A 17,041-nucleotide genomic window follows, 5' to 3' on the forward strand; every position below is an offset into this window, starting at 1 on the left:
GTCAAAATAGTCGCTACCTTCTGACCGAAATATCCCAACTCTGTGGCGACGCGTTTGTGTGATAAAGCATCAAGTACTACGTGGACATAGGCAGCTTCTACCGTAAAGCATGAAATAACGGTGCTACTGCTAAAGGAGTGACACTACAGAAACCATGATTCTACCAGTCTGTTGTTTGTTTCAGTTCCCATTCTTCCGGATGTTTTGTACCGCAACGAGGTCTGCTATGACAGCAACGTATCCATGGCAGCCAACTGTTCCAGGTAAGCAACATGTGCTGCAATTCTTAATATTGTGAGTGTGTGGGTTTTATTTTGTCAAGTTGCGCAATGGATTGACCCAACAAGTACCCTTTGGCTGTTGCAAGAAATTATTTCCACCTCACACTACTACACAAGTCAGACAGACGCTCCTAATGTACCAACAAGAACTGCTTGAAAACATTCAGCAACAAATATCTTCTGGAGTCACCCACTGTAAGGAAAAGACACAAAAATATTCAATATTCTTACGTAACTAGTGGATCACTTGGGAACTGGAGTATTGCTAGTTAATGTAAGAAAAACATTAAACGAACGAAAAATATTATTTATTGCAAAAAAATTCTGAGAAAGCAAGTGAAACTTTTTCTTATAAATTAATAAATTTCCTGGTTCTTTTCGGAAGAGTAGATTGCCTCTTATGGATAGGACTGCTATTAATTTACAAGGTATGGAATGATTCTTACTCCCTTTTCTTTAAGAATGTTATGTACCCAGCAGAACGGCTGAGAGCCGTGACTACACAACTTGAATAACTTTTCTAGGTATGGTCAAGGCTGTCGCGTGAGAAATGTAATAGAGTGTACTGTTATGGAGGACAGATGGGGCTCGCATACACTGTAGCGGACAATACTGTAAGCTGTGACGACTGCTGCCTGTGTCGCTCGCTGCTGACAAATAACACAACTATCTCTTTCTATCTGGATTGACCTTCGCCAGTCAAACTCTCCCTGTGCCTTGATGAAGTCAAGGAGTCCTATCCGCCCCTGGGCTAACTATTTGCGTGGTACACTGGTCAGATAACCAGTCCACCGCGATGCCACTCAATATTCGCTCCCAGGCGTTTAACTAGTACTCTTTCTGTGTTCACACCGCACAATAAGTGTGGCAGCCAACACAGTGAACAACGCTTAATCGTTACTGACTCGATATAGAGTATCACTCCGATTCACTAACGACAGAGGTGCTCTCCCAGTGAAGTACTGAGGAGAGACTTTGTTCCTCACTCCTTGCATACACGTACGAGCACACTCGCTCTCGTTACGTGTTCCCACTTCAAAAGCGACAATGGAACGGCACTTTTTCTGGAAAAGTTGCAAGGGTATATTATTCTCAGTCTTCCCCCACTCCTCTGGCTCTTTGCATGAGAAATATTCCGCCAATGAGTGTTGCTCTTTTCAACGGGAGAATGACGTTTCGTTTAAGTCGACCAATGTGGGAAGATGTAGCATCTCCGTTAGGCGTATACTGCCCTCCTGTGAGGACGTCCTTGAAAAAATGTGTCTTCTGGACGCTCCCACACAATGTAGCGAAATTTGCTTTTAAGTCGAACACAGGGGTCGTTATCCCTACACTCTGGCAAAAGCTATCCCCTCTCTGGGCGGTTGTTCCGGCCAAAGTTGGTGTACACTGACCCACCCCTCTGAAGGGTCGGGCCTCCCAGAGGACCGGCCGCCTCCCTAGAATGAAAATTCCGGTCGCCGTCATGTTGTGTACGCCAGCCTCGACTTTTTCAACCTTGGTGCGCACTTGCGATTTACTTATCACATCTGCATATACATGAAATCATACAAAATTGACTCTGCCTTATCAAGTTTGGGTTCGAATGAAGCATCTTGATGTGCAGAATACGATTGTGAGGACGGAATATGTAAGAAATGAAGGTCAGGAGACCACGCCACCTTACATACCCCCCGCGCCCCCCCCCTTGTGACAACATTTTTGTCTGGGGTTTGTCAATGCCAGGCAAAAATTGTTCTTTTAGATTTTCCAATAAACTTTCTCAGCCATTCTTAACAATTTTGTAATTATTTCTTTATGGCTATTGTTTCTAGTTTTTAATTATACAATTTGTGTTTTGTCGTTAGGCAAACATAGACTTTACAAAGGTTGATTTTCTTTGTCGTTGCCATTATGTGTCTGTTTTTCTTTTTCATTTCCAAAAGTTTCTATTACAATATTAATTTTTCTAAACTTGTTAGTGTATAGTGTATCATGTCTTAGTGTGGTTACTTTTTTTCTTTAGTTAAGGTTTGCGTGAATGTTTGCAAAAGCTCTTTTGTGTCACTTTGTTTCATTTATTTATTTCTTTTATGTGTCACTGTTTTTCTTTTTAAAGAATGAAGAAGCTTTTCTCTTAATTCTATCCTCGGTACTAACGTTAGGATTGCAACAAAAATGTATTTATGAACATTCTTTACAGAAGGAAAATACTACATAATTCTTTTTTTAATTCTACATATAAATGAAATAAGAGATTGTATGACTATCCTAATTTAGTTTCTTTCTCAAAAATTTTGAGGTATGTGTAAATTATGGACTTTACATATTTAATAAAATAATTATTTTTACAAATAACAAGAAGGTAAGTATTATTTGCATATATCTAATTTTTATAATCTACGCTGGTTGTATTTACTCTGTCCATTTTTTTGTTCACAAATAAAACTTCATGCCGCGCTGTCTTTGTGTATCGAACATCTCACGCATATACAGGCTGTCGACCTGGAAATTATTCGATGGTACCACCTGGCAACATAATCAAACACCGCATTTTTTATATAATGTACATGTATCATAAAAACTGTATACATTTTTATGTAATGTAGTGTAATGTGAACTTACGTTCAGTGAGAGACAATTTTGTGTTAAGATTATGTTTTGCTAGGTATTTGTTGTTTGTGTGTTGAAATATGTAAGTGTGTCTAAGTATATAAATAAACTTTCAACAGCTTACTGTACAATGAAAAAATAGTCCAAAGTTGCAAATTTTGGTTTTTTATTCAATCGATGTATAGTTTCTAGCCGAGACCCATTTTCAGACCATTGTAACATAATCAAAAATGGTATTTCCGAAGATGTGAAAATCATGTCAAAAAGATGCAGCGAACAGCCAACTGAGTTGTCTGTATGTGCTGTAACTGTTCACTACATATTTTTGACACGATTTTCGTGTTTTAGGAAACACCATTTTTGTTTATGTTACGATGGTTTGAAAATGGGTCTCGGCCAGAAACTATTCATCGATTGAATAAAAAACCAAAATTTGCAACTTTGGACTGGTTTTTCGTTGTACGATTGACAGGAGTTGCTGATCCACAGCTATTCCAGAGTGCTGTAAGTTCGTAAAACTTTACTGGCCTACAAAATTCGTTTTATGTAAGCAACAGACACTGCTGTAACAGTGAAAAAGAAAGAGCACCAGCTGATAAATGCTCTTATCGGAACACAAAAAAGATACTGGAGTGTTTCTTTGGGTAAGAGGGTTCAGTGTGAGGTGGGGTGTTACAGCGGCAGGGTGGGCCACGTGCTGCGCACGGAGGGCGAGGAGGCGCCGTGGGTGGGGCTGCTGCTGTCGTCCAAGGCGCTGGTGCAGCTGGCGGCCAACCCGCTGCTGGCGCTGGCGACGCGCGCGCTCGGCTACCCGCTGCCGCTGCTCTTCGGCACCGCCGTTCTGCTCGTCGCCGCCCTCCGTGAGTTGCTAGGCAGCAGCACGCCGGTGCGGTGCGCCAGCCACGCATAAAACCCTCACCCTATGTCCGCGTGCGTCTCGGCTGCCGTAGCACCTCTAGCGTCAGGCAGACACCGCTACTCATTTCACATGCCACACTTGTCAACGTTCTTTCTTACCTCAATTCTGGTGAAATGATTCGCTTTAGCGTCAGCTGCTGTAGGTGACTAAACGTGGCATATTAGTGTAGGTGGCTTTAGCTCAGCTCAAAAAGTTAAATAAATAAGCCACAATGGAACAATTTTGCATCCATATTGCCTTACACGAGCAAGTCTCCAACGCACATATAATAGCCCAAATATCACTGCCGTCTCAGTTTAAATCATGGGTCCGAGCGACGTGATGCTGTATTTAAGACACTAGAACCTTTCCAGCTGTCTTAACGCGGGACATGTAAACCATGTCAGGGGAGCACTTAATGGTAACTTGAATAAGGACACATCCGTTTCCTAGTCCCATCCTTGCCCATTCCAAACTTCTGTGACGTGAAAAATGGTAGGACACGCAAATTTCTCACCATGCATCTCAGTAAAAGTGCTCGGAAAAGTATGTAAGACAATGCAGCGACGGTCATGGTACTGTTGAAGCAGAGAGTGCTGTCCTAATACAGGAATAACTGTGTGGGATAAAATGAGACGCCTCGTACATCAGTCGATGTCGTTCGGAGTCGAACGAAACAATCATCTCCTGGGAAGCAATTCGATTTTTCCCCCTGTAGAGCTCAATTGGACGCCAGTACGTCCAGTACGTTCAGTATGTCAGTACTATACCACATCTCACAAGAATTAAATAACATTAGGTCGGTGAGCAGCCCATAGGCACGAGATCTTGTACGTGCAACCCAAGCTAACATTCGGCACGGTGACTGATGGAAGCGATTGCAAACCGAAAATGCCTTCACGGTCGCCCCCGTCAGCCATCGTGCCGAGTGCCCGCTTGGACTGCGCTAGTAGTACTCGTTACTCGTTCAATGTAACTTCGACGTCACTGTTATTTGGGACGTCTGCATTTCTGTACAAAGGAATTAGTGATACTTCAGCGCTACTGTGCCTATGTTGAGCGGCGATAAATTGGCAAGGCTTCTCAACGTTTGTGGAGTTCATGTCAGTACGAATTACTATCATCATTAAGCCGAGTTGACATCCTGTATGCTCGTAGGAAGGTGCCTCCAGTTGAGTCATTAGTGCATTCACAAACAGTAATTGCTGCTAATTCTCATGAATGGGAGGGAAAAGAAAAAGGAACAAACATTACCAATAGCTCCTACCATTAGTAAGAACAATCGTATTCTGACTGCGGAAAAGATCAAACAGTGACACAAATAAGCATGATTATGTTATTCACTCACACTTTATTTGAAGGTAAAGTGGGAAATCTAGCAGCGTTTACTAATAACTTTACTCTATCCATCCCCAGAAACTGTAATTGTTGAAAAAAATCAGGAAACAGCTCCACAAAAGAAATTTTACTTCTTGATCGGTTTCAGGCACCTAGTGCCCTTCTTCAGAAGATTATAATTACTGCATTTTTTGCAGCGGCAGACATAAAAATGTGCAGCATACGACTGTTTGAAGCTCGCTAATAATGCGATAATTGTAGTCCCCTGAAGAAAAGCACTAGGTGCCTGAAACCAGTCAACAAATGAAATTTCTTTTCTGCAAATGACTGCTAATTTTAACGACGAATATTAATAGCGTAACTTCTTTAGTACTATTCATTTACTCGTTACTTACAGAAAGGTAATTAACTTAGCATATTGAAATGTGGTGCTTTAACGAATACTAGTGGTACTGTGAGTGTACCCGAAAAATCAGTGTTGCAACGGATGCTGTAGATCATTCATCTGTGGAATTTCCTGGTATAGAATAGGTAAGTACTTTTATCATGCTTCCAACTGCTGGGCCGGGTTGCTGCAACTGCTGGCTCTGCTGCCACTCTTAGCACCTCTAGTCTCCTATTTGTAAGCTTTTCCCGCTTTTTTTCAGTTCTTAAAAATTAAAGCTGATAACTGTCTTAAAACTTAATAATTCAAAGTAAGTTAATACGCAAGAAATACTATTTTTTGCAACGAACGTTTTCTAAAGTCCTAGGAACACGCTAAAACTGCTGAACATCCTGTAGATAACTTACCTTCTGGTGTCTCGAATATGACAAGTTTTGAAAATTTTAGTAGACTAATTATAGATGCATACACTTCAGTGCCCTCGGTTTGCTGAAACGGTCCCGTTAATAACGATAAATGAGACTAACTGTAGACACCACATAAAATTATTACTCTGCATTGTTGACACTTACAAATTGATTCTTTTTTGTGAACTCGTCATCTTTATTCATCGTACAAACTGACCTGTATCAATCATTCTGTATTTATTAATTTGGTATTAAAATCGCTGATGTTTCCATACGCAGTTAATGCTGTAACGGCTATTATTTATGGTGATGGAATAAATTTTCAAAACTGCTGTTAAAATTTGCTTGTAAATGTGATGTAATCTTTCCGGCTTCTCTGAATATATCCAAAGAATTTCCCTAGGAGTATATTTTTTCCCCTTAAACACCGTGGGCAGCTTTACATTAACTGAAGGTAATCAAACGACTGTGACATGTTTGCATGTTTTTAAGCCGTACTGTGCTTTGTATGACCTATATAAAGATGGCCAAACAGCTATTTTATCCCAGCTCCTCCAGGATATGAATTCAGTGTTGTAGCCCCTGCTCCATTCCAAGATTCCTCCAACTTCACTCATATACACAACAGAAAACCTAAATCAGGACTACCAAACGAACTACAGGATCCATATCCTCCCAAAAAGCATTTCAAAATAGTAAGCACCACTTAGCTGCGAGTGCACCTGATCGTCACGATTTCATTTTTTACCCCCATACACCCACATATTTCCGGTTCCCTTCCTGACACCAAGCGTGGCAAGGCAATGGTAACACACTTGACTCGTATTTGGGCTTATGAAGGTTCAAATCCGTGTCCGACCATCCACATATAGGTTTTCCGTGATTTCCCTAAATTACTTAAGGTTACTGCCGAGTTGATCCCTCTGTAAAGAATACGAATGGCTCACTGCCCCATTCTTCCCCAATCGGAGTTTGTGCTCCGTCTCTTACGACCGCGTCGACGAAGGCGTCTAAGACTCTGAAAACTGTTTGTCACAATATTTGTTTTTTTACGCGTGTGTTCTACTTCGCGCTGTCATTTTTACAGTGTTTATTTGTCTCTGTGATGGCCTAACACTGACTTTCTTCTTCTGCCTACAGTGTTTGCAACTGCTGAGAACTTCGCAGCGCTGATGATCGCTCGCAGCTTGCAAGGAGTCGCCTCGTCCAGTATCGGCGTATCAGGTAATGAAAGGAAATCGTCATTATAGCAGAAATTAAATGCCTTCACTCCATACACTGAATATTAAAGGTATGTAAAAAATTGGCCGCCTCCATAGCCGAAATTGCAACGCATCATGTCGCAGTGGTGTTTGGCGCGCAAGGCGACGAAAAGCAGTAGTGAAAAGTAACTGATCACTAGATTTTGTATCATTGCTTTCAGTTAAAGTTCTCAGTTTCTTAGGGTATTCCGTTCGCCGGAGCGTTCTTTATGTTTCTTGCTTCTGTTCAGAAGAGTTGCCTGTATGCTGACACCAGTTCATCCATAACAATGCTACACTGACGCTCATTCTAGTCATACACATGGTACTAACATTCATGGCCCTTCATAATAGGTCGGGCGTAAGCAACAGAAAACCATTTGCTGAGTCTCGTATGTCTGATAACCGCTAGCGATGAATTCGCGCACGAGTTTCAAATATTTGTGCTGTGCGCTGTTTCTGACCTATGTTCTTCGGAAACACCTGGGGTGGCCTTGTTACGTAATATTTGTCTTTTCTCAGATTCAGTAAAGACTGAGAATAATGTTTTGCAGGCAGTTCTGAAAATACCGAGTACCATTGATTTACAACTTTAATTAATTGTTTATCCGTGATTTTAAAACAAATTAACAATATTGCCTCTGAAACTTGCTCCACAGTAATAACAAAAGAGCATTTTATGAATTATAGTTACTGTGTACTGTATTTGAAAAATCAGTAGATTATGTGCCAGAAATAGCCTACATTTATCTTATTTACTACGTTTGACGATGAAATTGGAAAGCGAAATTTTCTTATATAATTGTTGTATGATCTATTAGCCAGAAAAAATATGGCCACTAATTTGATAAGACATAACGAGAAAGGAGTCGTTCATCATTTGAAATGTAACGTCACTTTCGTGTTTTAAGTGGGTGATACAAGCTACTAACGAATGGATGTGCCCAGGCAGCCAGAAAACAAATCCGTTTATGCTAGAGAAGTCACTAAATTTGCCTGGTTTGTCCTTATAGCGTATCACTGACGTTAATACGTGGACGTATTCCGTGGTTGATTCACTTGCGATGACTCAGCAATCTGGATGCGGCGTGTGGAGCAGTCGTGCCCGATTGGTGGACAATGGGCGGCCGCTGTTACTGCATGCTCGGGAACACATAGTGTTCGGCTTTAACTCCAGAGAACGGTGAATTGTGAAATCCCTATGTCGACTGAATGGAGAGAGACTGGGCATCATCCTATTAAGTCATCCAGTCGAAGGATACCGGGAAAGCATAGCGGTGGCATGTTCCTTGCGGAGGCGAGATAGTGTCGGTGATAGCAATGCTGCCTATGGTAAGTGTAGCGCGATATGGTATCGTGGTGTCTTCTGGATGTACTCGTATCATCACGCCAGGTTGTTTTGCTGGCATACTGGAAGGCCAACAACCTACGGCACATCACTGTGTGACTGGTGGATGGACCATAGGCGACAACCGAGGCTGTTGCATCCCTCTTACCTAAAAAGGATATAGCAGAGCCACCTTGCTGCATGGTCGGCAACTGTGATATAAACGACAGCTGAAGATATTGTAACACGCCCGGGGGTACAAATGGGTGGGGGTACCTTAAACTGTTTGTCCTTTCGGCTTTTCTTGACGATGCGCCCTGTCCACACCACGTGCCTGATAATCCCGTGGCGGTCGAATTGTTCTGCTCCACACTGCTGCTGGCTTGCCTGAAATTATCTATCGAAATACGCAAGCAAGTTAGGGGAGCCACTCAACGTCAAAACACAACACTGTTCTACGTCTGGTATGAACAACTACATTCTGAGATGATAAAAGAAAGTCGCAGGTTGCACTGTTTTCATTCTAATTCAGATGTCTTATCCCAATTAATGGATGATTAACAGTCCACAATATCATTCGGACGAGCGTACGCGTAACCGACACGGCGCAGGTGATTGTTGATGATGCGGAAGCCGAATGATCGCATGAAAGTACTTAAGCTCGTCACGCATATACAGAAATTTGGTACCAGTCCTCCTTGTAGTGGCGTAGCAAGGCAGCCAAGCCACTCGGAGGTAGTCGAAAGGCACGCGTTAAGCTCACGTAGATTGGCGTGAGGTCTGGAACAAGGTAAAGTAATTATCCTATAAAGAAAAGAACGTAGTTCTTGGAATACTTAACTTTAATCCACAATTGGAGAACATCGCTCTTGTTTAGACATTATTACACTGAATATAAACTGGTAATGGCGCCTTGCTAGGTCGTAGCAAATGACGTAGCTGAAGGCTATGCTAACTATAGTCTCGGCAAATGAGAGCGTATTGGTCAGTGTAGCTTCGCTAGCAAAGTCGGCTGTACAACTGGGGCGAGTGCTAGTAAGTCTCACTAGACCTGCAGTGTAGCGGCGCTCGGTCTGCGATCACTGACAGTGGCGACACGCGGGTCCGACGTATACTAATGGACCGCGGCCGATTTAAAGGCTACCACCTAGGAAGTGTGGTGTCTGGCAGTGACACCACATTCCTCCCCCGCAAATCGGCGAACGGTGGCGTTATAAGGCTTCCGCCCGCCGTGGGGAGGACCCCATGTTGACGTATGCGACGAGGTGGGGAGCCTAACAACAGGCGAGGCTGTGCCACCCGCACCCGGCCATTCGGTCCGAGGGGAGCTAGGAAACGCCTGAAAACCTAGTCCAGGGTGCACGCCAACATGCGGTGTATGCGCCCGCAGAGAGACAGGAGGGGCCGAAGGGTCGACCTCCATCGCGTCGGGGTACCCGACGGGCGAAGACGCCATCTGGTCCGGAGCGGGCAAGAGTTCCATGTCGGAGGACAGCTGGTCACGGGAAGCGATCGGCGGCGCGTGACCCAGGGAGGCGCCCGGCGGCAGCAGCGATGCGTCCACTGCGGGCGGCGCCGGCGGGAGGACCGGCGGCGGCGGCGGCGCGTCGCCATGGGGCAAAATGGAAGGCATCGTCGGTAACACCTGGGGATGAGGCGAGCCAGTAGATGGGTCCCCAGGGTGCTGACCTGACGGCACCGTCGCTGAAAGCAGACGGGGAGCGGCAGAACCCGTGCGACGACAGAGGCGCAGCTGATTGAGATGCCGACGCACCTCAGCAGAGGCCCCCAAAACCAGATACATAGCGCGGCCGAGGCAGCGAAGAATGCGCCCTGCGAGCCAACGCCGTAAACCTCGATAGTTGCGATAGTATACAACGTCGCCTGGAGCAAAAACAGGTGGCTGCCGCTGCACAGGAACCTGAAACGGCGGATCCAGCAAAGACATCAAGGTTCGATGAGGACGACCGTGGAGCAACTCAGCCGGCGAGCGACCATCTCGGGGTGGAGAGCGATACGAAGACAAGAAGAAGAATAACGCGTCCTCCCGAGAATGAGACTCTTTCAACTTCAACATCTGTGACTTGAAAGTCCGGACCAATCGTTCAGCGGCACCGTTTGAGTGAGGCGAAAACGGCGCGGATGTCAGATGTTGAATACCATTGGCCTTGCAGAATGACTGAAATTCTGCGGACATGAATTGTGGGCCATTGTCGGAAACAATAGTCTGCGGAAGACCTTCAATGCAAAAGATAGCGGATAACGCTTGGATGGTGGCAGACGACGTCGTGGAAGACATCCGTAAAACAAAAGGAAAATTACTGAAGGAATCGACCACAACCAACCATCGAGCATTCCAGAATGGACCAGCAAAATCGATGTGCAAGCGTTGCCAAGGGGAAGTGGCTTTCGGCCATGCAAAGAATTTCCGCGGTGGTGCGGATTGTTGTTCGGCACACGCCATACAAGAAGAGCATATATTCGTAATCGCAGCATTGATTCCGAACCAAGTACAGTGCTGACGAGCAAGTTGTTTCGTTCGCACTATACCCCAATGACCTTGGTGGAGAAGCCGTAAGACAGAGGACTGTAACGAACGTGGGACCACGACCCTGGACTGATCATTATCAGAACGCAACAGCAAAACACCACGTCGAACAAAGTCTCTCCGTGTGAGCAAAAAATCGGCGAACCAACGGATCCTCGATCCGTGACTTTGACAAGGGCCATTGAGTAGGAACAAAACGCGAAACGGTAGCAAGGACAGGGTCAGCAGCTGTGGCTGTAGCTACACGAGGAAAATCAATCGGAAACGATTCGACCACGTCATCGGTTTCCGCATCAATGAACATGCAAGCAAGTTCGGAGGAATCGAATGCTCTATCCTCAGCAACAGGCAAACGGGACAACGCATCGGCGTTTCCGTGCTTAGCAGTGGACCGATACAAGATATCGTAGCGGTACTGCGAGAGGAAAATCGACCAGCGAATAAATTTCTGCGCTGTACGTGGAGGTACAGGCTTGTTCGGATGAAAAAGCGATGTCAAAGGTTTGTGGTCTGTGATGATGGTAAAGTGACGGCCATACAAGAAATCATGAAACTTTGTAACACCAAATACGAGAGCCAAAGCGTCTTTCTCTATCTGTGAATAATTTCTTTGCGCAGACGAGACGGCCATACAAGAAATCATGAAACTTTGTAACACCAAATACGAGAGCCAAAGCGTCTTTCTCTATCTGTGAATAATTTCTTTGCGCAGACGAGAGCAATTTGGACGCAAAGGCAATAGGGCGATCATGCGATCCATCTTTGTGCGCAAGCACAGCACCGATCCCGAAATCTGATGCATCTACCATCAACAAAAGGGGTTTCTGGGGATCGAATGGCGTAAGGCAAGTAGTGGAAAACAACGCCGATTTCAACTGGCGAAAGGCGCGTTCGCATTCCGTCGTCCAGACGAACGGAACACCTTTACGGCGTAAGCGATGAAGCGGAGCTGAAATGGAAGAGGCGTTGCGCACATATTTCCGATAGTAATTCATTTTTCCCAGCACACTCTGTAGCTGCTTCAAATTCTGCGGCGAAGGCAAGTCTTGTATGGCACGGAGGTGTTCTGGACTGGGATGTATGCCGTGGGTATTGATTACACGTCCCAGATAGGGTAAGTCACGAGCAAAAAACACACATTTGTCCTTCCGCAAGCGAAGACCATTTTGTCGCAAGACCTGAAATAATGTTCTGAGATTGGCTAAATGTTCTTCTTCCATCTTTCCGGAGATCACAATATCGTCCAGATAGTTTGCTGCAGTAGGGACCGAGGCACAAACAGTTTGCAGATAATGCTGAAACAATGCAGGGGCGGATGCACACCCGAATGGCAGTCTTTTGAATCGATACAAACCAAGATGCGTGTTAACCACCAAAACGCGCTGGGATTCTTCGTCCACTGGTATTTGCAAGTACGCATCTGCTAGGTCCAACTTCGAAAAATATTTACCCGGGCACAGTTTGACAAAAAGATCTTCCGGGCGGGGTAAAGGAAAAGTTGCAATCACTAGTTGTGGATTCACCGTTGCCTTGAAGTCCACACAAAGTCTCAATTTTCCGGAAGGTTTTGGCAAAATTACTAAGGGTAATGCCCAGAGAGAAGCCTGCACACGTTCAATTACACCGTGTGATTCCAAATCGTTTAATGTTCTTGCGACCTTATCACGCAATGCATGGGGAACATTGCGCGCTTTGAAAAATTTCGGTTGCGCGTTTACTTTCAGTTCCAAATGTGCTTCATAGTTCTTAGCGCAACCAAGGCCCGGTCCAAAAATGTCTGCTAATTCTTCACATAGACGAGAAACACTGTCTGAAGGCACAGTCTGGTTCACTGATAGGACCTGATTGACTACAGACAAGTTAAACAACTGAAATAAATCTAAACCAAACAAGTTCACAGCAGAAGAAGAACGAAGGACGTAAAAAGACACAAGTTTTGTTTGCCCCTTGTATGTTGCAAGAAGGCTGCACTGTCCTAACACAGGGATAGCTTGTCCTGAATATGTAGTTAGCTTAACATTTGCGGCACGCAACGGAGGTTTGCCCAGCTGTTTGTACGTGTCGTTATTGATCAATGAAACTGCAGCTCCGGTATCGAGCTGGAATGGTATTACGTGACCATGAATGTCCAAGTCTACAAAAAGTTTATTTTCCGGCTGACGACAAGAGCGACTGTCTCGTACAACGTGAACAGACACTGGTACAGAACCACTTGCTAATTGACGTGATTTCCGGCGACGTCGATGCACACTTTTTGTGGGATGAACACAGTCACTGTTAGAGAGAGTGGCACTGGGCGGAGTGGAATTAACTACATGAATTTCCATGGGCGAAGGGTCACGAGCCTGAGTAGTCTTGGTTCGATTCCGATTCCGGCGCGAAGCAAAGGGCCTGGAATGGTTGTGAGTGTCCGTTCTGAGCTTTTTCTGGCAAACACTTTGAACATTTCCTTTTTTATTACAGAAAAAGCAAATAGCTTGGCGTGACAGGCAATTCTCACATGAATATCTAGTAGCACACCACGGGCAGGATTTTAGCACTGCATTTGCGTGCTGGCGCGGCACACGTAGTGAAGAGCATGGCGGCAGCTGCGCGGACGGGCGCGAGGACTGTTTACTGTTCCGTGCAGCTCGCCCGGCGGGCCGGTGAATGTGACACACAGCTGGCGAAGTTTCAAATGATTCCTGAGCAAAGTCAAGTGTGTGTCTTGCCTATCCAATATGTCTATCACTTGTTGAAGGGAGGGATTGACTAGTTTCAAAATCTGTTCCCTTATACGAACATCAGAAACGTTCTGTGCAATTGCATCATGCACCATAGTATCTGAATAAGGGAGTCCACATTCACACTCAAAAGCACAATCCCTAGTAAGGCCTTGCAAAGTTGCAACCCACTCCTGATTAGTTTGACCGGCCGTACGTTTGGTACGAAAGAACGTATACCGTTTGGCAACTACATTGACTGATTCTTTGAAATATGCATCTAATGCAGACAAAATTTCGTCGTAGGACAGAGTTGCTACGTCGCGTCGGGGAAATAATTTCACTATCACTCGGTACGTGTGCACCCCGACGGATGCTGACAAAAAAGGCTGCCGCTCGTTACCTTGAATTCTGTAGGCGGCGAGATGGAATCCAAATTGGCGTGACCACTCCGTCCAGCTTTCCAGTGCCGCATCAAAAGGACGAAAAGGTGGTGCAACTGCATGTTGTGGCTGCAGTAGCGGTGGAGCGGCGGCGGCCGCATCGTTTTGCATTGCACGTTGACCCGAGACGAGCTGTCCAAGGGCATCCAATAACGCCTGCGTCTGCTGATTCTGCAAGCGATAAAATTCGGACAGTACATCTGGAGATTGTGGCGAAGCCATGACACAAGTAAAATAAGGCAAGATCAATTGGTACAAACACGATTTAGCTCGTCGCCAACTGTAGTGGCGTAGCAAGACAGCCAAGCCACTCGGAGGTAGCCGAAAGGCACACGTTAAGCTCACGTAGATTGGCGTGAGGTCTGGAACAAGGCAAAGTAATTATCCTATAAAGAAAAGAACGTAGTTCTTGGAATACTTAACTTTAATCCACAATTGGAGAACATCGCTCTTGTTTATACATTGTTACACTGAATATAAACTGGTAATGGCGCCTTGCTAGGTCGTAGCAAATGACGTAGCTGAAGGCTAAGCTAACTATCGTCTCGGCAAATGAGAGCGTATTGGTCAGTGTAGCTTCGCTAGCAAAGTCGGCTGTACAACTGGGGCGAGTGCTAGTAAGTCTCTCTAGACCCACCGTGTGGCGGCGCTCGGTCTGCGATCACTGACAGTGGCGACACGCGGGTCCGACGTATACTAATGGACCGCGGCCGATTTAAAGGCTACCACCTAGGAAGTGTGGTGTCTGGCAGTGACACCACACTCCTTGACACTAGTAATGATATTTTAACACTGTTCACAAAGTTAAATTTACTGTTCACAGTTCTCAGTTGTACGAGCGTACGCGAAGCCGTCGCGGCGCCGTTGATTGTTGATAATGCGGAAACGCAATGATCGAACGCACGTTCTCGCGCTCGCTACAAAACACTGGCACTTGACTGCGCTCTTTTATGGTGACTAATTTCTACTGATTTACATCAGTTCATTCTGGGAGACCGAACACGGCGCGGATGATCGATGCTGTGTGACAAGCAACGAGAGGATACATAAATACGTTATTGACGGCATTGCTCATTAACTTTTGCCGCACCTTCCTCTGAACCATTTCCATTTATCATCACTTTACTATAATAGCGCTTGTAGCAACACTTCAACTCCCATACAAACAATGCCTCTCACATGCAGAGCTACACACCACACAACATAACAGTTCCGTGTCCCGCGCTCGACTCGACAGACGCGGCTGCCCGCACAGATACTCCACAACTAAGCCAGCGATATGACAATGCGCTTACAATATGGTATCCCTCTTTGCTAGAGATGGAGCAATATCGCTGCATGATTGGCAGCTGTGACATCAACGACAGCTGAGGGTAAAGCTTCTCTTCTTCTTCGGGTCAGAGATGGCAGAGGCACAGTAGACAAGAAGTGTCTCCCAAAAGAAGAAGGCGTTCTGCAATGGGTGTTAGTGGTGGTGGAGAACTGCACCCGGAAATGGTGGCTGAAGGCCGGTGGATTACGGCAGGCATGAAGAAAGGGAGGTGCGCTTGGCTGAGTATGGGGAGGAGTGAACCTGGGAAGAAAAGACGTACAGGGTAATGGTCGGAATAGGGTGACCAGGCCGCTGAAGGTGCCGCGACCTTGTGTGGCCGTCTTGCTGCAAAATTTGCAAGACTGTTATTCTGGGGAAGTCGGATTGATGTCCCGTAGAGAGTATCCAGAAGTGAAAAGGCAGAAATTCGGCACGTAGCAAAGGGCCGCTCAGGAGACAAACATGACTACAATGTGCAGGGGTGGCTACCAGGCTGAAGTGTGGCAGTCTGAGGCCGTACAGAAAGTGTAACACATGCTGGGAAGTCATGTATGAGAGAATAAAGTAAGTGGATAAGGTGAGCGTAACCATATATGGACAGGAAGAGGTGTGAGAGAGGAAGAAGGGCACCAAGGAAAATGACTGAGCGTCGGCGACAGACAGAAAAAAAGTCCTAACTAAGGGAGATCTATCAGCAAGGGACAAGCCTTATCAGGGAAATCAGAAGAGGGCGGACCAGCGCCTTAATCAGACAGAGAGGGAGAGTTTACAGTGTGGACAAGTGCCACAGATCCAGGAAGTGAAGTGCAGGAACCGATCGAGGCAGGCTGGCGGCACGCGCTATAGAGGAACTTGGGGTACTGGAGCCGGTGGCGGTGAAGCCAGTGTCGCTGGAACCTGTGTCACTAGAGCCAGTGCCACTGGACCTGTTGGTGGTGTAGCCAGTGGTGTGGGGACCATTGGCGCAGGGACCAGACTTGCAGAAGCCACAGGAGCCTGTGGCGCTAAATGCTGGGGTGTAGGAGGTGGGGCCATGAGAGCAGAATTGGATGGGGTGCTGTAAGTGAAGGAGGCATTGGAGCCTGAGGAGGCGACAGAGGCAGAGAAGGTGTGGGAGCCTAAGGCCGCGCTCGAATCTGAGAAGGTTTTGAAGCCAGAAGGGCTTTCGATCCAGAGGTGAAGGCATGGAGAAACTCAGAGCGATTTGAGAGCTGTACTCGAAACTGAAGCAGTGCCAATATGTCAGAGGTCTGTGATGCCTTATGACAGGGTGGCAGAGGTATTCAGAGTACTGAAAGCATTTATCCTCATCGTCATCTTTAGTGTCTTAAGTGGGTGATGAACGCTTCTAAAGAGTGAATGTGCCCAGGTAGCAAAAGAAGAATGCAACTTTTTTATAGTTCTGAACAAATACCATAACAATTTCTTATAATGTACATGCTTATTTAATTGTCTGAACAAATACTGTAACTATTTTTTAGGATGTAAATGCCATCTCTGTTTATGGAAACGTACAAACTAACGTTGCAAGGTGCAGGCTAATAGGTTATCACCACACAGCAGTAAC

General features: G+C 45.6%; 1 protein-coding gene across 1 annotated transcript in view; it reads left to right on the forward strand.

Annotated features, from left to right (window-relative positions):
* Nucleotides 1-17,041, forward strand: part of LOC126252513 (synaptic vesicular amine transporter-like) — a 119,848-nt gene that overhangs the window by 13,829 nt on the left and 88,978 nt on the right. The window contains exons 2-4 of the mRNA XM_049953409.1: nucleotides 185-263; nucleotides 3,552-3,733; nucleotides 7,042-7,125. Coding sequence (XP_049809366.1) covers nucleotides 185-263; nucleotides 3,552-3,733; nucleotides 7,042-7,125 — 345 coding nt within the window. The remainder of the gene's footprint in view (nucleotides 1-184; nucleotides 264-3,551; nucleotides 3,734-7,041; nucleotides 7,126-17,041) is intronic.

This window comes from Schistocerca nitens, chromosome 4 (assembly GCF_023898315.1).
Source record: "Schistocerca nitens isolate TAMUIC-IGC-003100 chromosome 4, iqSchNite1.1, whole genome shotgun sequence".
Lineage (NCBI taxonomy): Eukaryota > Metazoa > Arthropoda > Insecta > Orthoptera > Acrididae > Schistocerca > Schistocerca nitens.